The following is a 25638-nucleotide window of genomic DNA, read 5'->3' as shown; positions in this document are numbered from 1 at the left end:
CCAAGCGAGTGAGTCATTCCATATCACAATCCCTAAAGAGAGATACAATAGATGAGCAAATTGATGAAATGCTTAAATTAGTAGATTTCAAGCGAATAGAAATTCCAGAAATGCTCACTTTGCCGTAGGAATTGGTTTTAAATTTAAATCTGGAACTCGGTCGAATTTAAGACAATTAGGCAAGATTTTGTTCAATTATTAGCAACGCCATTTTTTGCATCGATTGAATGATGGTGGCTTTAGAAAAACATCAAATTTTAATGTTTAAAAATAAGTTAAAAATGGCAGAAAGTAATTGTAGGAAAATTATTTAGAAATGTGTTAGACCTGAAAGTTTTTTTTAATTGAAAAAATGATGACGTCCTCGATTATGAATTATCGAAAAAACGTGGTGAGAAATATCATAGACGAATGACGAAGATTAAAAAAAAAAATTGCAACGGGTCTAAAATCTCTTCGTGTCTTAGAAACTGTTTGAATCTAAATTTATAAATTTCAAATTACAGCGAATAACCTGTACAAAAATTCCTCAACAATTACCGGTTCTAATAGTCCTCCTCGTAGCCGTAGTAATCGTCATCGTCGCCCGTGTTGAGCATCTCGGCCAGTGTCTTGTGCTCCGGTTCCGGTTCTGGCTCGACGTCCGCCTCCTCGTCGTAGTCGTCAATATTTTCAGCTGAAACAGCAAAGCAATTAGCTAAAATTTCTAAAAAAAAAAACAAATCATTTAATCTACCTTGCTCCATTTTGGGCGTCGCCGGCGGCATTCCGCCCTCCTCCACAACCAGCACCGGTTTGACGTCCGGCAGGGTGGCGTCGTCGTCGGCGCTCACGACCGGAAGCGTTGCGGCGGGGACGGGTTTACGGCGCAAGGCGCCGCTGCCCAGGCTCGCCACCGGTTTGGCACCGCTGCTAGCGCGAGTCAGAGCCGTCTCCGGCTTGATGCGGGTTCGCGACAGCACGTCGATGTCGCTGGACTCGTGCTTGACCAGGGCGGCAGCGGCGGAGGTTTCCGGCTGGGGTTCCTTGCTCGAGTCGGTCAGGGTTTTGAGGATTTCGTAGTTGATCTTGCTGGAGATCTTCTTCTCCTGAAGCATCTTTTCGATGGCTTCGCCGGCGGAGTTGGACGGGCCGATGGCCTTCTTGCGGACGTTTTTGCGCTTCTTCTTTTCGGGTTTGCCCTCTTCGCGCTCCTTCGCCAGTCGCTCCTCCTTTTCTTTCATCTCTTTGAGGTACTCGGCGTGCAGTCGATTCCACATTAGATCCTTGTACCGTGCTTCCTCCTCTGTCATGATGTACCCATCGATCTCCTCGTCGTCCAGATCTTCCAACGCCAGCTCGCCGTCATCTTCAAGTTTCTCAGCTTTGGCGTTCTCGCGTCGTTCCTCCGTACTGTTGGCACAAATCGCCATCAAATCAGGCTTCATCCCCTCGGGGACAGTTCGCTTCACGCTAGCCTTCGACCCCTCTCCTTCCTCCAAACACTCGTTGATGACATCCAGCGTGGACTCCTGAATGAACTTGTCCGTCTCGTTGACCTCCTCGTCCTCATAATCCTCACCCTTAAGCTTCCTCTTCCTCGCAAACGCCTTGTGCACCTCCCGATCCAGCGCGGCGTCAATCTCCGCCTGCAGCTGGTTGAACTCGGCCGGCGACTCCGCCAGCTTCTGCAGCCGCTCCTTGTCCTTCTTCCTGGCCGCCTTGAACGCCGGCGGGTCCTGCTCAGCCTCCAAATCAACCGACATGAACTCATCGAGCGTGAGCGCACTGCTCGGCGTTTCGCCAAACTCGACCAGCCGTTTGCGCAGCGTCGACTCGTGGATCTTGACGATCCGCACGATGTCCGACGGCGAGCGACTGAACTCGTGCATGCGGGCGGCAATCAGCAGGGCCGCACCGCACAGACCCGACGGGCGCCGGCCCGAGTGGATCGAGTCCTTTTTCATGCGCTGGACGAGGCGCTGGGCCGTCATCGATACCTCGTGCGTTTTGTCCGCAAACTCCAGCTTGTTCGCGTACCGCATGATGTAGATGCAGGGATCTGCGGAGGAGAAGAAATTTCCAGAAAAAATTATCTCTTTGCTTGTTCTTAGTTTTTTTTTATTTATTTTGTTGGCACAGACTTCAACATCAAAGAAACCCCCAAATAAGTGGGTGGATGAAAATTCATTCGAAAATTGTCCGTCAAACTGTCAATTAACTAGCCATTTTGTTAATTAATTCATCAGATTTTTGATAAAACTAGATTATTTTATAAGGAGGTCATCCAAAATATGTAGTCAACCCGGTCAGACGGTAATAACAAAATTTATGCCATTTCAATAACAAATACAGTTAAAATAACAGAAAGTGTCATGAAATCTTCTTGAAAAATCATTTTTTGCAAAAGGGTTGAATAACAGATTATGTTATCATAACAAAATTTGTTATTGGTCTGATATTGGTTGAAAGCCAAAACAACTTTAGAATAACATTTTTTGTTATGGAAGAATACCTCCAACTGTTATTGGGATGATCGGATTAGTTGTTAAAAAAAAAAAAAACAAAAAATAATAACAAAGATTTGTTCGAAGAATAACTGAAAATGTTATTAGTATGTTATTACAATAACAATCCAATAACAAAAAAAATCATAGCGACGAATAACAAATCTTGTTATAAATAACATAAAATGTTATTGGCCTAGTATTTTCAAATATCAAAAAATGTTATTCCAAAGTTATTTCCGTCTGCTCGGGAAGTTTTTACTTCTCATAAACATTTTAATTTTTAAGAAACTAAATTGCGTTATAAATAATATTTGCTTCTATCATTTGTTTCGGCATGAACAAGCCACGAATGCCATTGCAATGGTAAAGTGTCTTTAATAAAACTAATAATAATGAACAAGCCACATACAAAGTAAACATGCCAATAATTTCGCTGCCAGTTAGCGGCACACAAAAACACAAACATCCACACACACACACACACACACACACACACACACACACACACACACACACACACACACACACACACACACACACACACTTCTAACTACTAAAAAGTTTAGAATTTTTAAATCGCCGATCAGAGAAAAAATTAAAATGAACAATATATGTATTTAATTCATTAGTTAAAGGTTTGAAAAATACAATAAAAATACCGACTACGTATTTGAACGAATCACATTTCTCAGAATCCACATTAGAGGAAGGATGCGTGGACATACCGTATCAAAAGCTCCTTGGGTGATTTGAAAAAAGTAACGATTCTGAAAGTGTTCACGTAAAAAAAAAACTTCTTGATTACAGCAAATTATGAACAAGTTTGCATTTTAAAGTAAAACATTTCAAAAAAATATTATGTGTCATAGATAAAAAATTGTGAAAATGCGATGCAAAAATTTTTTTAAAGCAAATTTTAATCTGTAGAAAGCTTTGGAAAGTAAAATTTTTAAATTTGCAAAAAAAACTTGGAATGCTTATTTAACTCGTATTTTTCTGGTGTCAACTTTGGTCGTATTTTTGACCAATATTCCCTACATTTTATGTCAAAATAAGTATGCAGTATTTTTCTGTTGTTCACGATGTTGCAACGACTTAAACGCTAACAAAACTCAAAAAATTATGAACAGCAATAGGTAAAAGATTCAATTACATTACATTATTATTGGAGTTTGTAGAAAACGACCAAAATATTAACAAAATACAGGGTGGCCACTCAAATCAAATTTCCAAATTCCCGACTTTTCCAGAATTACAAAATATTAGCATTTTTTACATAAAGAATGATCGCAAATCAAAAACTATCTATAAAATATCAATATTAAATATAGAACAACATTTCCAAATAAATGAAAAAAAATAATTTAAAAATTTTAAATGAATCCGGGTTTGATATCGCGTAAAACGTGGATTTTTTAAATATCAAAATTCAAAAAAATGTTTTTTTCCATACAAATTTATATGGCTAATTGAATCGCTTTGCGCAATGTGAGGACTTAACCAATCTTTCTTAAACTTTGGAGTTGTTTAGGACCCCAAAAGCAACTGAAAAATTGCTGTGCTGGTTTTGTTTATTACACCCTAATGCTTCATCTCTAATTTTATGCGCCATATTTGAAATTCTATAAATATATTTCTAAAGTAATTAATGAAAATTTCTTGAATATATTTTTTTTTGTTTTTTGGGGAGAAAGTTTGGAATTTCAATTGATACTTCAGTTTTTTTTAGATAAATGAAAAATCAAACAGGAATAAAACAGCAAGGAAAAAAAATACAGTTCAGACTCGATTATCGGTTGTTTTTGTGCTTAAGTACGACCCCTAAATAACCCTAAATAGTTCTAAAACTCAACTGTTAATACCCAAATAAATTCAGCTTATAAAAAAAACTATTGTCAAACTCAAGTTGGATTCATTTTCAAATATTTAAGCCATGTGACAAAATGAAATAGTATGATGATCGCCATAATTGTTGAAATTAAGCTCTTTTTTCAGATTGGGTTTTCACCAGGCTTGTTGCTGTCTAAAGTTTATTGTTGCATTTTTATTTAAATTAGTCAAACTTACTCAAAAATAAATTAAAACTTTTTATTCTTAAAAAGAATTATGAACAAAAATCTGCGTCAAATGTATGCCATCATCATAATCCAATATGTGTTAAGAATGCAATTTCGTTAATACGTAAATCTTATAAAGATTAAATAAATCAAATCTAGAGAACTATTGTCTTTTATATGTTTATAGGACCTAATAAAAAAAACTCTAGAAATGAACATGATAATCTATGTTAGGAGCTCAAAACGATTTGGATGCAATTGATTTGAATATTGTTAAAAAAATATATCAAAAGGTATCAGGGTAATTCTCCGCCAACTCACACAGCAGTTGCCCCGACCCCTCTTCGATTTGCGTGAAACTTTGTCCTAAGGGGTAACTTTTGTCCCTGATCACGAATCCGAGGTCCGTTTTTTGATATCTCGTGACGGAGGGGCGGTACGACCCCTTCCATTTTTGCACATGCGAAAAAAGAGGTGTTTTTCAATAATTTGCAGCCTGAAACGGTGATGAGATAGAAATTTGGTGTCAAAGGGACTTTTATGTAAAATTAGACGCCCGATTTGATGGCGTACTCAGAATTCCGAAAAAACGTATTTTTCATCGAAAAAAACACTAAAAAAGTTTTAAAAATTCTCCCATTTTCCGTTACTCGACTGTAAAAAATTTTGGAACATGTCATTTTATGGGAAATTTAATGTACTTTTCGAATCTACATTGTCCCAGAAGGGTCATTTTTTCATTTAGAACAAAATTTTTCATTTTAAAATTTCGTGTTTTTTCTAACTTTGCAGGGTTATTTTTTAGAGTGTAACAATGTTCTACAAAGTTGTAGAGCAGACAATTACAAAAATTTTGATATATATACATAAGGGGTTTGCTTATAAACATCACAAGTTATCACGATTTTACGAAAAAAAGTTTTAAAAAAGTTGGTCGTCATCGATCATGGCCGTTCATGGTCACCCGCGACAGACACGGACGACGAAACAAAGAGAAACGCAAAAAGTAACTTTTTCAAAACTTTTTTTCGTAAAATCGCGATAACTTGTGATGTTTATAAGCAAACCCCTTATGTCTATATATCAAAATTTTTGTAATTGTCTGCTCTACAACTTTGTAGAACATTGTTACACTCTAAAAAATAACCCTGCAAAGTTAGAAAAAACACGAAATTTTAAAATGAAAAATTTTGTTCTAAATGAAAAAATGACCCTTCTGGGACAATGTAGATTCGAAAAGTACATTAAATTTCCCATAAAATGACATGTTCCAAAATTTTTTACAGTCGAGTAACGGAAAATGGGAGAATTTTTAAAACTTTTTTATTGTTTTTTTCGATGAAAAATACGTTTTTTCGGAATTCTGAGTACGCCATCAAATCGGGCGTCTAATTTTACATAAAAGTCCCTTTGATGCCAAATTTCTATCTCATCACCGTTTCAGGCTGCAAATTATTGAAAAACACCTCTTTTTTCGCATGTTCAAAAATGGAAGGGGTCGTACCGCCCCTCCGTCACGAGATATCAAAAAACGGACCTCGGATTCGTGATCAGGGACAAAAGTTACCCCTTAGGACAAAGTTTCACGCAAATCGAAGAGGGGTCGGGGCAACTTTTCCCGATTTCGTGTGAGTTGGTAGAGAATTACCCATCAAGAGTTACAATATTTTCCAAACAAATAAGTCTTTTTGACAAAAAATTATAAATTCCCGACTTTTTCCCGTTTTTTTTATGGATTTTGGCGAATTCCCGACTTGAGTGGCCACCCTGAAAATAACAAAAACTTATCAAAATAAATGCATATAAAATTAGTTTAAACACATACACCGTGAAAAGTTAAAATTTTCGTAGAACAAAAAATTACCTTCCGAACACGGGGAAAAAAAACGGTAGAGGCTTTAAAGTTTCCATTTATCCTATTCGCAGATGGATTTTTGACAAAAACACGAATTTTATGTATTTTCCATAAATGTTTGAGCGTCGTCAACATTTTACGTTTTTGACTACGTGTTGTATGGATAGTCCCTAATTTTTTACTGTTTCCTTAGTTTACGGATGGCTCCCATACAAACTTTCGATTGACTCGTGCTGTCTGAAATGCAAATTAAGAATCGAGTTTTTTATTCAACCTATTAAGGTGGTAGATGTTGTCTTTCATTTTTGGAGCAGTGACATTCAATGATGGTTCTGAATTCAGGGTCCAGAAATAGTAAATTGAAATGAAAAATAATCATTATATGTAAAATGCTTCTACAAACAACACAAAGAAAACCATTTTTTGATTGAAACATTCTCAATCAAGATTTGTATGTTTTTCTAAAACAAATGGCCGATCGGGAATGATGCCTTAGCATAAAAAATTGAAAGCTGAACAAAATGGCGTCATGACATCAATTCACTACAAAGTTTAGTTCAACAAGATAGCACCAAGGATACGACATGCTCTAAGTTTTACAATTCTAATCCACATAATTGTCAAAGTTAACCGAGAAAATATTTTAAAAAATCATCAATTTCATATAGCTATTTCACAATTTTTGCGCAGCATGATTCACCATATCGCCCACAAGTGTGCACGCGTTTTGAGACGCGCCCAAGTTTCGTCACATTTTCAATCTTTAAATTGAAACTTTCTGTTATCGAATCTCAAGTTATCACCCAAGAATTCGATTTATGAATTAAATTTAACTTATTCTAATAATTACCATCTTTTCAGCTTTCATTTCCGCCACGTCACACCCTTAAATCAAACACAATCTTCAACTTTTCTACCACTTCACCAAGCTCACAACCGTCTCATCCGACCTCCAGCACACGACTAATTCAAATTTGAACATCCTCTTCGTACGAGGCCAGCCGCGCTCAGCATGGGGTGAGGCCGCGCGTTGGGCGATCCACTTTGGGCTTATCTGTACGCGACATGTGATGCGTACCATATGTGAGGAAATTTTGTATTTAGTCAAGGCGGAGGACATTTTCTAATAAAAACAGGACGCACATGACGCTTAGATTTTCGTCGAAACGTTCAGCTTGAAAAATCCATTTTGAGTTGGCAAAAGGAAACAACACGTTACTCAACACAATTTATTAAATTACAGTGATGCGACAATTCTATGAGTAATTTAAGTCGAATTAGAATACAAACTATAAATTTTATGGTTATTTATCAAACGTTGTTCTCTTTTAACATTTTTTTAGTCAAATATAATTGACGCTGTTTCCTACGACAGATTAATTGATTTTAAGAATACTTTTTAAACCAAAAGCAAAAACAATCGCTTTATTACCTTGATGAAATAACAAATCGTGTTACTTTTCAGCAAAATCTCTACTCGGGCACCTCTTCTATAAAGTCCATCGGGAACCAAGTACAACCAAACGCGGGTACGTGTAAACACGCGAACCAACCCGTTTTCCCCTGTTGCGAAACTTGTTTCCACGCGTTGCAATGACCTCAATTAATCCCAAAATTCGGTTCAACAAAATAACTAGACGACATCCAAAAAGTTCTACAATTCTGAAAGAACAAATTCTTTATACTGGAATCTTGTCTGGAATGCGAATTGGTTATAATATAATTTTCAAAACAAGATTTTATTAACGCTATTCAATCAACTGTAAAAAAATGTTGAAATAACAACTCCTGTTCGTACTCAGCAAACTCTCTGCTCGGGCAGCCTCTCCATAAAGCTGTTCGTCGGGAAGTAGTTCAGCAAAGCGCGGGTTTGTGTTTGCACACGCGAATCAACCCGTTTCCACTCGTGGGGATCGCACGTTTACTTTCGATGGGCCGAAACTAGTTTCCACGCGTTGCAACACGTTGCATAAGGGGCGTCACAAGAACATATATATATGGAAAGGCCAGGTTGCAGCGATTTTTTTGTTTCCTTTTAGAAATTTAAAAAAAAATATTTAAAAATAATATTGAGAACAAATTACTAAGAAAGCGTTAAAAGCTATCACATCTGCCATAAAATTTGCAAAAGTGCTCTCAAACTTAACGATGCATGGACGTTGCAAAGTTTGCATTCATCAATTATGTTAATCTCCCGTTTTTTCAACTCTTTTGAAGGACTTTTAAACCAATCCAAATACAATCCAAATCAAAATTTCGTAACCGCTCGATTTGAGCTCAAAAAACGAACATTTCAACACTCACCTTATCGACATTTTACTAGACGTTAAAATATACTTCTGATAAGATAACAGCTAAAAAAAATATCCACAAACACACGTTAAGATCATTAACATGCCGGTTGGACTCGATTCCACCGTGCACCGAGCAATAACAAGAAGTGCAAATCATTACCCAATCAAGCCCGGCACCAACTTCGACATTTAATAACCTATAAAGAAAAATACCGCAAAACCCGAACCTTCCCCAACCGATCATCGGCCGGCAATGCAACTTATGCAAAAACCAAGAAGGTAATTTCAGTGCTGCGGCCGGTGTGACCGACTCAAGCGAGAGAGAGACTAAATCATTAAGGATTGCAACACTCCGGTTGGTCATTACTGTTGTGTCGTAAGGTGGACAATTTCCTGCGAATAATGCCAAGTTTTCCATCAAGAGGGAGGCAGTTTTTGTAAATTGTAAACATTTCGGAAGGGAAATTGAATAGCAACTTGTAGGATTTAACATGACTTTAAGAAAATAAGTAATCAGAGAAGTAAATAAAGATGAATGCTGAAATCTTCTTTTGAAGACAAATGTGTAAAACAAATATATCGAATTCTTTAGCGATGAAATTATTCCGATTTCAACTTTATGTATTTAGTTAAAATAAAACCTCTATTTTTATTTATTTTATTGGTTTTTTTTTTCTCTCAAAGAGTTTCAATTTTGAATTTATTGAAAAAAGGCTCAAATACACAAATTACATAGAATTTCATAAAACATTGCAAAGTTTATTTTAACACCCAGGCCTTTTACACGTAGCTGGATTACATTTTTTTTATGTGTGCTATTCATATAAATCAAGTTATTCATGATAACTTCAACTAAACGTCGCTTGTAGCACAAAATGTGCGCGATACATTTTAACTTTTTTTACCTTTCGGCAGTAGCCCTAGTGTACACAGAAAAAAAAGTTGAATTTTGGAAGGTTTAAAAATTGGTTGATCTCTTTTTAAAATAATTTTACGAAAAAAAATATGTAAAAATGTAATTAGAATTATAACTTGATGAAAAATTACCTGTTCTCGATGTAATACTACATTTTTTTTTTTGACACAAATTATGTCACCGATCATTTTATTTTCAGTGTACTTTGTGCACCATTTGTAAGGACGTTTGTAAAGTAAGTGAAAGTAAGTCGAAGTCGAATACGTACTGTAACACTTGGAAAGGAACTCGAAAAGCGAACTTTTATCAAAGTGTTACAGTGCGTATTTCTCTCTTTCTCATTCTCGCTCTCTTCTCTCTCTCTCTCTCTCTCTCTCCTTCTCTTTTAACTATTTATCTCTCTTTTTCATTCTCTTCATATCTCTTTTTCTTTCTCTTTAGTTCTTTTTTTTCTTATTACCTCTCATTTTTTTCTCTTCATCTCTCTTTTTCATTCTCTCTATATCTCTTTTTTATTCTCTCTATCTCTCTTTTTTATTCTCTCTATCTCTCTTTTTAATTATCTCTCTTCTAGAGATCTCTCTTTTTTATTCTCTCTATCTCTCTTTTTCATTCTCTTTCTCTTGTCCACGATTTTTTTCCAGATTAAAGTTCAATTCAAGTACCCCGTAATTCTGAATTCAATTATCCAAAGATTCTACTATCCGTAAATTAACAAAAAAATATTTCATGCAAAAATATTTTTTAAGATCGCTAAAAGTACTAATCAATCCCTACAAAAAAAAATTCCATAATTTCATAACACAAAATTTGTTGTGCATTTTTACTTTTAAGGGTTTTCGTGTTAAATACCCGGATTTTAATAACATACCGATCTTTGGAGAAAATACTCAAATTTTCATAATTTTCTATTTGGGTGGTATAACACGTTTTGAATTTTGTTTCGTTTTTATTTTACTAGAATTTGTTAAGTTACCATTTTTTCACAAAATAGCTTATTTCAAGAAAAACTCTTATATTGATTTTCTTAGATAGGATATTTTTTGAAAATTTGGGTATTATACAGAATGAAAATTCTCCAATCACTAATTTTATTTCAATTTTTTTCTCCTAGGGGGGGCAAAAAAACTAAAAATTACAAACATTTGAAATCGGTCGTAAACTATTCAGAATACATAGTATGACACAGTAGGGTGACCCAAAAATCAAAATTTTCAAAACTAGCCTATAATTTTCATATAAAAAAAACGAAGTTGACTTTATAGCTGTCGGCCACCATTGCTAGTACCAACCACTAGTGTCTTCCTTTTTATCTACAAGGACTTCGCCGCCCTGGGCTCCTAAGTGTATGAAAGTATGGCACGGAGCGACGGCGCCGAATACCCATATTTACACAAAGAATTTTAGAGCGCCCGCCGCGGGATTCGAACCGGCAACCTCTGGATTGTGAGTCCAGTGCGCGGTCCGATTGATCCACACGGGCGGGACAATAATTTTCATATGGTCTTAAGAATTATTTTTCCTATCATTAACCAAAAAAAAAACATTTTCTTTTAAATTCTTGATTTTTTTTTGTTGATGACGGGAAAGGGCACCATCTATAAACCACGTTAACACTTTTTTGTAAATCTAATCCCATAGTAAAATACTCACATTTTTCACCAAACTACGTATTAAAAATAACCCAAATTTCACTGATTTTTTTTTGTTTTTTTTTTTGTTTTTAATGAATGGTATCAAATGATTGGGAATTTCTCACACATATCGATACACCCAAATAGCAGTACCATAATGTGCATAAAAGTATATCAGAATCGATATAGGGGTATGACAATTTTTCCCGTTACCGATAATTATCGACATTGCCGACGGCTGTTTGATTCTATCGCAGAAAAAAAATCTTTACAGAACGAAGGTTGAACAATCAACTTCTTGGTTGTTGATCCGACACGCTACTACCGCGCCATGTACGCTTGATGAATTGTGAGGCACAAAGCACCAACATATTCTTCTCTCTAAAGTGTTGCTCGGGGACGCACCAGCATTATATGTGTTGGTGAGAACTGCAGATCGCTGACATGTTGACACACGGGCAAAAATTAAATATGGACTTGCTGCAAAATATGATATAAAAGGTAATTTTTTTTTGCATGAAGTCCACTATGACAGATTATGATAAATATTTTTCCTGTGGGTGTAGAAATAAGTTTTCTAAAGTTTTCACAAAACTAAATTTTGAACACTAAAATTGTATGTTTATGCTATATGGGTATCAAATAATCATGAATATCTCACAAATTTCGGTAAAGATAGTATTGTTTTGTTAAGTATTAAAAAAGTCCACAAAATTACGTGTTTTTGAAAACGTACTACACTTTTTTAAAATCTTGGATTGAATGATATAATTGAATACGACTCTGCTTTAAAACTTATACTGAACAAATGTAACCTTGTTTTGCTTCTATTCAAAATTTACTTTTCCGGATGCTCTTTTTGCATAAACTTTATGGGTAATTCTCCGCCAACTCACACAGCAGTTGCCCCGACCCCTCTTCGATTTGCGTGAAACTTTGTCCTAAGGGGTAACTTTTGTCCCTGATCACGAATCTGGGGTCCGTTTTTTTGATATCTCGTGACGGAGGGGCGGTACGACCCCTTCCATATTTGAACATGCGAAAAAAGAGGTGTTTTTCAATAATTTGCAGCCTGAAACGGTGATGAGATAGAAATTTGGTGTCAAAGGGACTTTTATGTAAAATTGGACGCCCGATTTGATGGTGTACTCAGAATTCCGAAAAAACGTATTTTTCATCGAAAAAAACTCGAAAAAAGTTTTAAAAATTTTCCCATTTTCGGTTACTTGACTCTAAAAATTTTTGGAACATGTTATTTTATGGGAAATTTAATGTACTTTTCGAATCTACATTGACCCAGAAGGGTCATTTTTTCATTTAGAACAAAAATTTTCATTTTAAAATTTCGTGTTTTTTCTAACTTTGCAGGGTTATTTTTTAGAGTGTAACAATGTTCTACAAAGTTGTAGAGCAGACAATTACAAAAATTTTGATATATAGACATAAGGGGTTTGCTTATAAACATCACGAGTTATCGCGATTTTACGAAAAAAAGTTTTGAAAATGTTGGTCGTCTTTGATCATGGCCGTTCATCGACACCCGCGACAGACACGGACGGCGAAACAAAGAAAAAAGCAAAAATTACCTTTTTCAAAACTTTTTTTTCGTGAAATCGCGATAACTCGTGATGTTTATAAGCAAACCCCTTATGTCTATATATTAAAATTTGTGTAATCGTCTGCTCTACAACTTTGTAGAACATTGTTACACTCTAAAAAATAACCCTGCAAAGTTAGAAAAAACACGAAATTTTAAAATGAAAATTTTTGTTCTAAATGAAAAAATGACCCTTCTGGGTCAATGTAGATTCGAAAAGTACATTAAATTTCCCATAAAATGACATGTTCCAAAAATTTTTAGAGTCGAGTAACCGAAAATGGGAAAATTTTTAAAACTTTTTTCGAGTTTTTTTCGATGAAAAATACGTTTTTTCGGAATTCTGAGTACGCCATCAAATCGGGCGTCTAATTTTACATAAAAGTCCCTTTGACACCAAATTTCTATCTCATCACCGTTTCAGGCTGCAAATTATTGAAAAACACGTCTTTTTTCGCATGTTCAAAAATTTAAGGGGTCGTACCGCCCCTCCATCTCGAGATATCAAAAAATGGACCTCGTATTCGTGATCAGGGACAAAAGTTACCTCTTAGGACAAAGTTTCACGCAAATCGAAGAGGGGTCGGGGCAACTTTTCCCGATTTCGTGTGAGTTGGTAGAGAATTACCCTTATCAAATAAAAAAAAAATCTAAATCTAATTTGAATAAACTGTCTGAACTCCAATACTTTCCTGATCAGAAAATCCCAGCAATTTCCAGGCACCAATACACCTCAACAAAACGCAAGTACCCACCAAAGCAAGTATTCGCACGAGTCGATCGTGCAGCAAAAAAAACTGCAACGGTGACGCGACGAACCCGAGCAAGTTCTCGATCGACGACGAATGCACTCTCAGATTCGTCGTCGTCACAAGTCGTTAAGGGTAGTTCGGTTGGTTGGGGAGGGTTCGAACCAGTCTCCTCGATCAGGTGCTGCTGGCCCCAACTTCGGCTGGGTTGGCGCCCCTCGTCTGTTCCATTCATCGAGCGTAGATTGACGCGAGTGGACGGTTTATTTTTTGTGTTGTTTTGGTTTCCGTTTAATTAAGTTTAACTTTGAAAGCTTAGTTTATTTTTGGCCTTTTTGTGAAGGTTTTTTTTTTTCTTCGAAAAAGTGAGGTTAGATTGACCGTGAAAATTAAATAAAGAGAAATCGTCACACTATTTATGACGAGAAGAATCATAAAGTGTGAAAAAGAAAAACATTTCTGGAAGAACTTGCTAAGTGAATGAAACAAGTTGCTAATTAACCTTGAGTGTAAATTCAAATATTTACTTACATCAAATGGACTGTATTAAAAAGCAAAACAAGTTACGAGTTCGTCATCAGGTCGTCACTACACAGCAATGCAAAAGTTGACTTGATGACTGATGGTGATATTATCAGTGTGCAAATGTAATTTTTTTAGGTAAAAAGTAACAAATACAAATGATTAAAAAAAAAGCAATGTTTAAATCAATTTAAATTGATATTGACTTAGTTTATGACGAGTAAAAATATGAATAAATTAATAAAAAATTTCAATCAATTAAAAATCCTAAAAAAAAAAACAAACTGCGCTTAACACAGAAGAATGCAGAAAACTTCAATCTTTGAAGGCAAGAACCCCAAAAGCATGCGCTCAAACCGGTTTACCTTCTTAACCTTGGAAAATTTGGTGCGTTCACATGCGCGCGACTGTCCCGGAAGATCAGGCTGTCAGGTCCGATGAATTTTTATTATCCTATTAAATTTCCATACATTTAATCAAATAAATTAGCAACTTTATTTAATTAACAACTTTTACAAGTAAAAATCTTTAATTTTTTTTAAAATTCAAAAAAGGCAAATTAAAAAAAAACCTTGTTCAAATTATCGACAGATAAATCATTAAGAAATCGATTAACAGTTTGACAGCACAGGGTTAACCGCAAAAAAGTCCTTCATCCGTCTCGTGAGTGGAAGTATCGAAAAGAGCTGCAAAAGGGGTACCAAAAAAAACGACCCAGAGTCACAACTCAAACAACAAAAAAAAAGAGAGAAAAACATCAAAACGGAAAGTAAAATCAAAACAAAAAAAAAACGCCGGCCAAAAGGCCAACTAAAAGAGCCACTCTCCGGAGCGCTCACACACTTGTGTCAATTATATAGCCGGCAAAATTGCACAATTTACGAGTGTGTGGAATATATCAGTTCAAGTTTGGCTGCTACCCGGTTTGAATAACCTTTTGTCATGTGTCATTTGTTGATTAGTTTTAATTCTCCAAAAATTAATCGAACAAATTTGCATTGTTAAAATAATTCAAATAATAAACTTTTATAAGCATCTCTACATCAAATTGCTTTTTTTAAGGAAGTAATATTTAAAAATAAATTTGTTTTGAAATCATGAAGAAAACCACATTTGTGAACTCTCCTAAAAAATGTTCAATTAATTTTTCAAAACAAAAATAAATGCAAAAAAAACATTCCTGAACATCCCTACCGCAGGTAAACATATCTAGTTACTTGTAAGCATAACGTGTTCCCAACTGTTGCATTAATCGGTAGCTCACAAGCAACACACCCTCACTCAGTACCTCTACGCTACTGGACGTGGTGTGTGCTTACAAACAATGCAATAAGTGATTACTTATTATGCAATTAATATACGTAGCTTTTGAATGCCTGCCTACTAAGGCAGGCGAGGCACACGTCATCGTAAAAGTAACGATCAATCCAGAAGGTACTTGATATTCATTGACTGCGTGAACGAATTAAACTCAAGGTGAGGTTTCAAATTTGAATAATGTTAAAATAAATAAAAATAAAACTCTGACAACACTGTTTTACGTTATGGGCACTTAAGCAAAATTACATATTTTTTCAAGGTTTGATGTCGTAAATTTAATTTTAAAAACTGAATCTTCATTCTAAACATCGTTCAATAAGAACAGCTTATCCGATGACACATCATGTTTGATAATCTGGCAACTCTGTAATGAGATATCGATACTTAATCGAAATGACACTTGAAGGAAATGATTCCTGGAACCGCATTACTGTCCTCGTTAGACAAATATTTGAAAAAATATGTTGATGATTTACAAAGATTGATTATCTGGCAACCCTGTCACGTAATAATTTAATTGAAAAGACCAGTTTGAGAATGATCTGAAGATTGATATTTGTATTCAAAAACGTTCAAATATCGATTCCAATAACCTTAAATCACTCCGAAAGCAAATCAATAAACCTCCAACCAATCGTCAACAAACAATCCAACTATTAGCACCAATCAAACCTAACCTTCCAGTAACATCGCTCGGCAATGATCACACTTGTTTATGAGAGAAAAAAAAACCCGGCCCTTTTTCCCACCTTACCAAGAAAAAAAAACCTTATTCTTTTTTTCTCATTACAACATTACACAAACGCCCATTTGTTAGCACGACTGGCCGCGATATGTGTGCAGCCACGTGGTGAGTAGTCAATTCAGTCGTTGAAAGCAAGAAGAAGCAAAAAAGCTCCTCGTTTAGTCTAGTCCGGCGGTGGAACCAGGTTGGTCAGTTTAGTTAGTTGAACTAAAAACCTTACCCTGAAAAGAAAAAAGAAAAACTCGCCCGTCGATCGAAGTGACATTACTTATTCAAAGGGTAATTTGCGAAATTTAGAGCGGCTGGAAAGTGTAAAGTGATTGAAAAGGTTCAGGGTTATAAAAAGTAGCACAAAGAATTTTAATAATTTATTGTTTTTTTAAACAGACTAGTTGGCCAAACAAATTAATTTCCAATTGCAAAACTGTTGTTGTTGTTTACAACTCCCGGTATACTACGAAGTGATAACGGTTTTACAATCGTGACCGTACGTTTCCAATTTATAAATAATTCAAGCTGGCAAATTGTGTGGGCCCCTCCAAGCAGAGGCAAGGTACTTGAATAGTGTTTTGCTTCATTGTTTTGTTCTGGTTAAGGTTGATTGATTGATAATGCCTATTTTATGGATTCATCCTAATCTTAAAAGTTGCAAAAATAATACAAGTTACCTCTAGATAACATAATTTAAAAAAAAACCAACACATTCCACCACAACTGCAAGCCAACATCTATGTTTTATCAATTACACTAAGATCTTTCTTCCAAAACAACAAATTAAATATTTCACTTAAGTGGGCATAACCTGAGACAGGGTTACCGGATCATCAAAATGTATACCTCATTTGAAATGTGTTTCAATAACCTTTGCAATGACATGTCACATGTTAGCTACGGATAGCATTTTGAGTCAAATTAAAAGGTATACAAATATCATTTAAGTGGTCACTACACGATATAGGGTTACCAGATCTTTAAACGTATTTCAAATTTCTTTCAGTTGCAGTAACTAACAATCGATGGCATAATGTATGTAATCTTCACTTTCTACTAAATGACACACATGTAGCACCAGAAATGTTCTTTAGTATCACTAAACTGCCCACAGTTGCATATTTGTCCCATGTGCAGTTAATGAGAAAAAAGCGTGAACTTTTTTCACGTCAGTTGGTGTTTACATCAGGAACGAGTAGGAAAGGCTGTTTGTTAACATTTTGGGGTTTGGCCCATTTAAATTGTTTTGCCTGATTTTTTTAATCTAAAGGAAAAAATGTCGTATGTTGGTTTTCTCAAATCTTAATGATAAAATAAGGAGTTTGATCAGAATAACTCCAAAATCTCAAAATTTTACATTGGAAAACTATGCATTTTGGGCATATAAAAAGTCATAACTTGAAATAGGGTTACCAGAACTTTTCAACTCTATGACTCTTTAAAAGGTCGTTAATTGGCCTATCCATAAGGCTACAACCGCTCAGTTATGAATAATCCGTACAATAAGGCCGATGCAAATATGTTTCAAAGTTTTTGTCCCTCGGCTCTGGGGGTCAAAAAAATTAAAAAAATAAATATATTGAAATAACAAGCCATAGTTTCAACATTTGCATGGAAAAAGTGTTTTAAAATGCATTTTACACTAGTTCAGAAAAAAAATGTAAGATTTGACGAAAACAAAAATTTTAGGGAAACATTTTTTTTTCGCGATAGTAAACAACGAAAATTTTCAAAAAATCAAGGATTTTTAAATCAACCTACACATGCTAAAAATGAATCTAAAAGCAGGGGAATCCATTTTAAAATGATTGCACTTAAATTTCCATTGAAATTTAGAAGTTTTTTGAAAAAATATTTGTGTTACCCCCTTATTTTTCGGGCCAACTTTGAAGGGGGGAAGACAAAAACTATAAACAAAATTTGTATCAGCCTATTTCATAGAAAAAACCATGATTTCCAACATTAACAAATATTAAAAATTTATTTTTTTTCGTCTGTGGGCAAAAAGCTAAACGTTAAATTTTAAAAAGTTTGAGTTTCCTGTTTTCTGCTGTGATTCCACTTTTTCAACTTTCGTTGAGTTATTAAAAGATGTTTTAATAGACTATCAAATGTCAAAATCAAAAATCAATTCAAATAGACTATCTGTTGCAAATCTGTTGGGTAAAAAAAATATCGACAAGAGCCCAAAAGAGTCCACGTGGTTTATGGATGGCCCCTATTTTATCAATTTTGTAACTTTAGAAAACGGTGATTTTTTTCAATTTTGTCAAATTAAAATTTTTATTTTTTAAATTTTTATTTTTTAAATTTTTGTAAATTTTGTAAATTTTGGTCAAGTTTGTATATATTTGAACATTTATTCTTGAAATTTGATTTTTTTTATTTCAACAATTCTTTCCATTGTGTTTATTCTAAAGATGTTGGTTCGTTGGTAAATTTAGTCATAACGGTCAATTTGATAGTTTTTTTTTTATTTGACCAGCATTGTCAGTATTGTCAATACCATCTATTTTATTTTTATTTTTTACGTTTTACGTATTTGTTTTTGCTCATTTTGTATTTTTTCTCCGTTTTTGTATTTTTTAGATTGTTACTTTGTTAATTTAGTTAATTTTGTAAATTTTGTAAATTTTGTAAATTTTGTAAATTTTGTAAATTTTGTAAATTTTGTAAATTTTGTAAATTTTGTAAATTTTGTAAATTTTGTAAATTTTGTAAATTTTGTAAATTTTGTAAATTTTGTAAATTTTGTAAATTTTGTAAATTTTGTAAATTTTGTAAATTTTGTAAATTTTGTAAATTTTGTAAATTTTGTAAATTTTGTAAATTTTGTAAATTTTGTAAATTTTGTAAATTTTGTAAATTTTGTAAATTTTGTAAATTTTGTAAATTTTGTAAATTTTGTAAATTTTGTAAATTTTGTAAATTTTGTAAATTTTGTAAATTTTGTAAATTTTGTAAATTTTGTAAATTTTGTAAATTTTGTAAATTTTGTAAATTTTGTAAATTTTGTAAATTTTGTAAATTTTGTAAATTTTGTAAATTTTGTAAATTTTGTAAATTTTGTAATTTTTTTAAATTTTTTAAATTTTGTAAATTTTGTAAATTTTGTAAATTTTGTAAATTTTGTTAATTTTGTAAATTTTGTAAATTTTGTAAATTTTGTAAATTTTGTAAATTTTGTAAATTTTGTAAATTTTGTGAATTTTGTAAATTTTGTAAATTTTGTAAATTTTGTAAATTTTGTAAATTTTGTAAATTTTGTGAATTTTGTAAATTTTGTAAATTTTGTAAATTTTGTAAATTTTGTAATTTTTTTAAATTTTGTAAATTTTGTAAATTTTGTAAATTTTGTAAATTTTGTAAATTTTGTAAATTTTGTAAATTTTGTAAATTTTGTTAATTTTGTTAATTTTGTTAATTTTGTTAATTTTGTTAATTTTGTTAATTTTGTTAATTTTGTTAATTTTGTTAATTTTGTTAATTTTGTAAATTTTGTAAATTTTGTAAATTTTGTAAATTTTGTAAATTTTGTAAATTTTGTAAATTTTGTAAATTTTGTTAATTTTGTTAATTTTGTTAATTTTGTAAATTTTGTTAATTTTGTTAATTTTGTTAATTTTGTTAATTTTGTTAATTTTGTTAATTTTGTTAATTTTGTTAATTTTGCTAATTTTGTTAATTTTGTTAATTTTGTTAATTTTGTTAATTTTGTTAATTTTGCTAATTTTGTTAATTTTGTTAATTTTGTTAATTTTGTTAATTTTGTTAATTTTGTTAATTTTGTTAATTTTGTTAATTTTGTTAATTTTGTTAATTTTGTTAATTTTGTTAATTTTGTTAATTTTGTTAATTTTGTTAATTTTGTTAATTTTCTAATCTAATCTAATCGAATACAAGCGCAGCCAGTCCGAAGAAAGCATCCTGGAAGAACTTGTGGTAAGATTACGCCTCAAGTCCTTTCTTGTCAATATTAATGATTACAGTACATCCGAGTTACCCCGAAAATGTATAGCAAAAATTAAAGCGGCCAGGCCTACTACGTTGCATTAACCGCAGAGACAGATTCTGTAAACGGATCACATTCTACAGAATCATCAGGGGAGATTTTGTTAATTTTGTTAATTTTGTTAATTTTGTTAATTTTGTTAATTTTGTTAATTTTGTTAATTTTGTTAATTTTGTTAATTTTGTTAATTTTGTTAATTTTGTTAATTTTGTTAATTTTGTTAATTTTGTTAATTTTGTTAATTTTGTTAATTTTGTTAATTTTGTTAATTTTGTTAATTTTGTTAATTTTGTTAATTTTGTTAATTTTGTTAATTTTGTTAATTTTGTTAATTTTGTTAATTTTGTTAATTTTGTTAATTTTGTTAATTTTGTTAATTTTGTTAATTTTGTTAATTTTGTTAATTTTGTTAATTTTGTTAATTTTGTTAATTTTGTTAATTTTGTTAATTTTGTTAATTTTGTTAATTTTGTTAATTTTGTTAATTTTGTTAATTTTGTAAATTTTGTAAATTTTGTAAATTTTGTAAATTTTGTAAATTTTGTAAATTTTGTAAATTTTGCAAATTTTGTAAATTTTGTAAATTTTGTAAATTTTGTAAATTTTGTAAATTTTGTAAATTTTGTAAATTTTGTAAATTTTGTAAATTTTGTAAATTTTGTAAATTTTGTAAATTTTGTAAATTTTGTAAATTTTGTAAATTTTGTAAATTTTGTAAATTTTGTAAATTTTGTAAATTTTGTAAATTTTGTTAATTTTGTTAATTTTGTTAATTTTGTAAATTTTGTTAATTTTGTAAATTTTGTAAATTTTGTTAATTTTGTTAATTTTGTTAATTTTGTTAATTTTGTTAATTTTGTTAATTTTGTTAATTTTGTTAATTTTGTTAATTTTGTTAATTTTGTTAATTTTGTTAATTTTGTTAATTTTGTTAATTTTGTTAATTTTGTTAATTTTGTTAATTTTGTTAATTTTGTTAACCTTCCCTTGGTATTAAAAAAAAATCACACATAAGGTATTGGGGTCCTTTTCGACCCCAAACTTTAAAAAATCGCCAAAAATCCAGTTTTTGACCGATTCCGGTTCTTTTGGTCACAAATGAAAGCTTAGAACATCCCCTTTCCGAAACTGACCTGGAAAACCGGATTTGGTCACTGTGGCCACCGGGAATCGACTACAACCGAAAAAAGGCCTTTTTGAGACCCCAACTTTGACGACCTGTATCTCCGGCAAATTTTAACCAATCAGGATGCTCCAGGTTGCATTCGACAGGTATTTACCTGTACTTCGACCACAAATATTAATATCAGAGCTAGGTGACCTAGCGGTTCCGGAAATCCGGAATATCCGAAAAGTTCATATTTTCCTGTTTTTCACGAGTCATCCTGACCAATCTGATACCAATACTGTCATGATAGTTGAAATTGATCCATAAAACTTACTAAAAACACAATACACGATTGCCAGAACCACTCTGTAGTGTTAGTGGCCACTTCCGTGTAACCTGGAACCGGTTCCCGGGTACCCGATGAACGGCCAATTTGAATTTTTTGTTGAAAACCCATCATGTTGCATATCAAACTTCATGAAATTGAAAGATATGTCCATCTTTGATAATGCCGTTAATCTCTGAGTCATCCTGGCCAATCTGGAACCGGTTACCGGTGGAGCCTTGGGGACACTTCCGGAATATGAGATAAACCCTATCATCCGACATATCAAACTTCATGAAATTGAAAGATATGTCAATCTACGGTCATGCCGTTGTTCGTTGACCCATCCTGGCCAATTTGGAACCGGTTACCGGTGGCCCTTTGGGGACACTTCCGGAATATGAGATAAACCCTATCATCCGACGTATCAAACTTCATGAAATTGAAAGATATGTCTATTTACGGTCATGCCGTTGTTCGCTGACCCATTGTGGCCAATCTGGAACCGGTTACCGGTGGCGCCTTGAGGACACTTCCGGAATATGAGAGAAATCCTATCATCCGACATATCAAACTTCATGAAATTGAAAGATATGTCAATCTACGGTCATGCCATTGTTCGTTGACCCATCCTGGCCAATCTGGAACCGGTTACCGGTGGAGCCTTGGGGACACTTCCGGAATATGAGATAAACCCTATCACCCGACATATCAAACTTCATGAAATTGAAAGATATGTCAATTTACGGTCATGCCATTGTTCGCTGACCCTTTCTGGCCAATCTGGAACCGGTTACCGGTGGCGCCTTGAGGACACTTCCGGAATATGAGAGAAACCCTATCATCCGACATATCAAACTTCACGAAATTGAAAGATATGTCAATCTACGGTCATGCCATTGTTCGTTGACCCATCCTGGCCAATCTGGAACCGGTTACCGGTGGCGCCTTGAGGACACTTCCGGAATATGAGAGAAACCCTATCACCCGACATATCAAAGTTCATGAAATTGAAAGATATGTCAATCTACGGTCATGCCGTTGTTCGTTGATTCATCCTGGCCAATCTGAAACCAGTTACCGGTGGCCCCTTGGGGACATTCGCGGAATATGGTATAAACGGTGGGTCTCGTGGCGCAGGGGTAGCGGCTTCGGCTGCCGATCCCGATGATGCTATGAGACGCGGGTTCGATTCCCGCCTTATCCACTGAGCTTCTATCGGATGGTGAAGTAAAACGTCGGTCCCGGTTTCTCCTGTCTCGTCAGAGGCGCTGGAGCAGAAATCCCACGTTAGAGGAAGGCCATGCCCCGGGGGGCGTAGTGCCAATAGTTTCGTTAGTTTCGTTTTCGGTATAAACCCTATCATCCGACATATCAAACTTCATGAAATTAAAAGATATGCCAATCCACGGTCATGCCATTATTTGCTGAGCCATCCTGGCCAACCTGGAACCGGTTACGGGTGGCCCCTTAGGGACACTTCCGGAATATGAGAGAAACCTTATCATCCGACAAATCAAACTTCATGAAATTGAAAGATATGTCAATCTACGGTCATGCCGTTGTTCGCTGATCCTTTCTGGCAATTCCGGCACTGGTTCCCGGTGGCCCCTTGGGGACATTCCAGGAATATGAGAACAACGGCATGACCGTAAATAAACATATCTTCCAATTTCATGAAGTTTGATATGGCATATGATAGGGTTTCTCTCATATTCCGGAAGTGTCCCCAAGGGGCCATCGGTAACTGGTTCCAGATTGACCAGGATGGGTCAGCGAACATTGGCATGACCGTAGATTGACATAAATTTCAATTTCATGAAGTTTGATATGTCGGATGATAGGATTTTTCTCATATTCCGGGAGTGTCCCGAAGGGGCTACCGGTAACCGGTTCCAGATTGGCCAAGATGGGTCAGCGAACATTGGCATGACCGTAGATTGACATATCTTTCAATTTCATGAAGTTTGATATGTCGGATGATAGGGTTTATCTCATATTCCGGAAGTGTCCCCAAGGCGCCACCGGTAACCGGTTCCAGATTGGCCAGGATGACTCAGAGATTAACGGCATTATCAAAGATGGACATATCTTTCAATTTCATGAAGTTTGATATGCAACATGATGGGTTTTTAACAAAAAATTCAAATTGGCCGTTCATCGGGTACCCGGGAACCGGTTCCAGGTTACCCGGAAGTGGCCACTAACACTCCAGAGTGGTTCTGGCAATCGTGTATTGTGTTTTTAGTAAGTTTTATGGATCAATTTCAACTATCATGACAGTATTGGTATCAGATTGGTCAGGATGACTCGTGAAAAACAGGAAAATATGAACTTTTCGGATATTCCGGATTTCCGGAACCGGTAGGTCACCTGGCTCTGATATTAATATTTGTGGTCAAAGTACAGGTAAATACCTGTCGAATGCAACCTGGAGCATCCTGATTGGTTAAAATTTGCCGGAGATACAGGTCGTCAAAGTTGGGGTCTCAAAAAGGCCTTTTTTCGGTTGTAGTCGATTCCCGGTGGCCACAGTGACCAAATCCGGTTTTCCAGGTCGGTTTCGGAAAGGGGACGTTCTACGCTTTCATTTGTGACCAAAAGAACCGGAATCGGTCAAAAACTGGATTTTTGGTGATTTTTTAAAGTTTGGGGTCGAAAAGGACCCCAATACCTTTAAAGTAACTTTTGTTATGGACGCTCCCCTAGGGGTCGTCCAAGGTTTATTTGTTTTGTGAAATGTGTATTTATACTATAAATTTAATGTCAGAAAATTTCAAGGCTCTAGCATGTATATAGCAAAAGTTATGGCAAATTTAATTTTCAAAAAGGCCGAAAAGGACCCCAATACCGTAGGAAGGTTAATTTTGTTAATTTTGTTAATTTTGTTAATTTTGTTAATTTTGTTAATTTTGTTAATTTTGTTAATTTTGTTAATTTTGTTAATTTTGTTAATTTTGTTAATTTTGTTAATTTTGTTAATTTTGTTAATTTTGTTAATTTTGTTAATTTTGTTAATTTTGTTAATTTTGTTAATTTTGTTAATTTTGTTAATTTTGTTAATTTTGTTAATTATGTTAATTTTGTTAATTTTGTTAATTTTGTTAATTATGTTAATTTTGTTAATTTTGTTATTTTGTTAATTTTGATTATTTTGTTTATTTTGTTTATTTCGTTGTATTTTGTAAATTTTGATTATTTTGTAAATTTTGATTATTTTGTAAATTTTGATTATTTATGAATTTTGTTTATCTTGTAAACTAACGCGCACGAAAGATTTCCAATTGTTTCTCAAACCGCGACACTTGTCAGGTGGTGAGGGACACTCAATGAATGCCACCAAGAACCTTCCAAGTTGATTTATTCACTCTGACATCACGTCTGTCGGCCGCCGGTACAAACCGGTTTACCGAGCCAAACAATAACTTTGAACTAGTTGGGGGTAGAACGAACGATGTCCCCAGAACCCAAACAAGTCGAGTTTGTGAAATTGGCCACTCTAAAGGTCATCATCCCCCCGAGTCGAGATATTGCAAAGTGGTTTGTGCGATCGACTGCGCGCGACGATCTGTTGCGGCTCCTCTCGGTCGGCGGAACAAGTTCTACCTGTGTGCTTTAAAGGTAAGCTTAAGGCGTTGCCTTTAGCACGACCGCTGACGGGGTTTGCTCAGTTGCTTCCAAAGCTCGGTGACTGAAACAACGACTTGGGGTTTTTGGCTCGGCAAATTTGAATACTTGTGAACGAGTTTTATTTTTTTTTTCAGCCGAGATAAGAGTTCGCCTCCAACTAAGTGCCTTTTCCTTCTCTTATCAGCAGATTATGGTAGCACGACCAGCCGACCGACCTCCAAGAACATCAGCAAGTGACTTAAGCCAGAACTTGGAGTGCGCACAAATCGACCCACTCCCTAAACAATAGTAAAGTAGTGATTCAGTGGATGTGTAATGTGTCAAAAGGTCGTCGAGCAGTGCTGCTTCGCGTAGTGCTTTGTTGAAAAAACAAAACAAAAGAACATCGCCGAGG

General features: G+C 34.2%; 2 protein-coding genes across 2 annotated transcripts in view; one reads left to right on the top strand and one right to left on the bottom strand.

Annotated features, from left to right (window-relative positions):
* Positions 1-434: 434 nt before the first annotated feature.
* LOC120421775 (transcription factor IIIB 90 kDa subunit) overlaps positions 435-25638 on the bottom strand; it is a 51537-nt gene continuing 26333 nt past the window's right edge. Inside the window, exons 3-4 of the mRNA XM_039585042.2 lie at positions 737-2041; positions 435-676 (exon numbers count right to left, since the gene is read on the bottom strand). Of these exons, the coding sequence (XP_039440976.1) occupies positions 546-676; positions 737-2041 (1436 nt within the window). The 3' untranslated portion in view covers positions 435-545. The remainder of the gene's footprint in view (positions 677-736; positions 2042-25638) is intronic.
* LOC120421776 (uncharacterized) lies at positions 24889-25624 on the top strand. The gene is made up of 2 exons (XM_052706247.1): positions 24889-25235; positions 25432-25624. The coding sequence occupies exons 1-2, from the start codon at positions 24948-24950 to the stop codon at positions 25531-25533; spliced, it is 390 nt and encodes a 129-aa protein (XP_052562207.1). The 5' UTR covers positions 24889-24947; the 3' UTR covers positions 25534-25624.

Source organism: Culex pipiens, chromosome 1 (assembly GCF_016801865.2).
Source record: "Culex pipiens pallens isolate TS chromosome 1, TS_CPP_V2, whole genome shotgun sequence".
In the NCBI taxonomy this organism is placed as follows: domain Eukaryota; kingdom Metazoa; phylum Arthropoda; class Insecta; order Diptera; family Culicidae; genus Culex; species Culex pipiens.
Note: the sequence above shows the minus strand (reverse complement) of the source record. Positions and strands in the feature narration are given on the sequence as shown.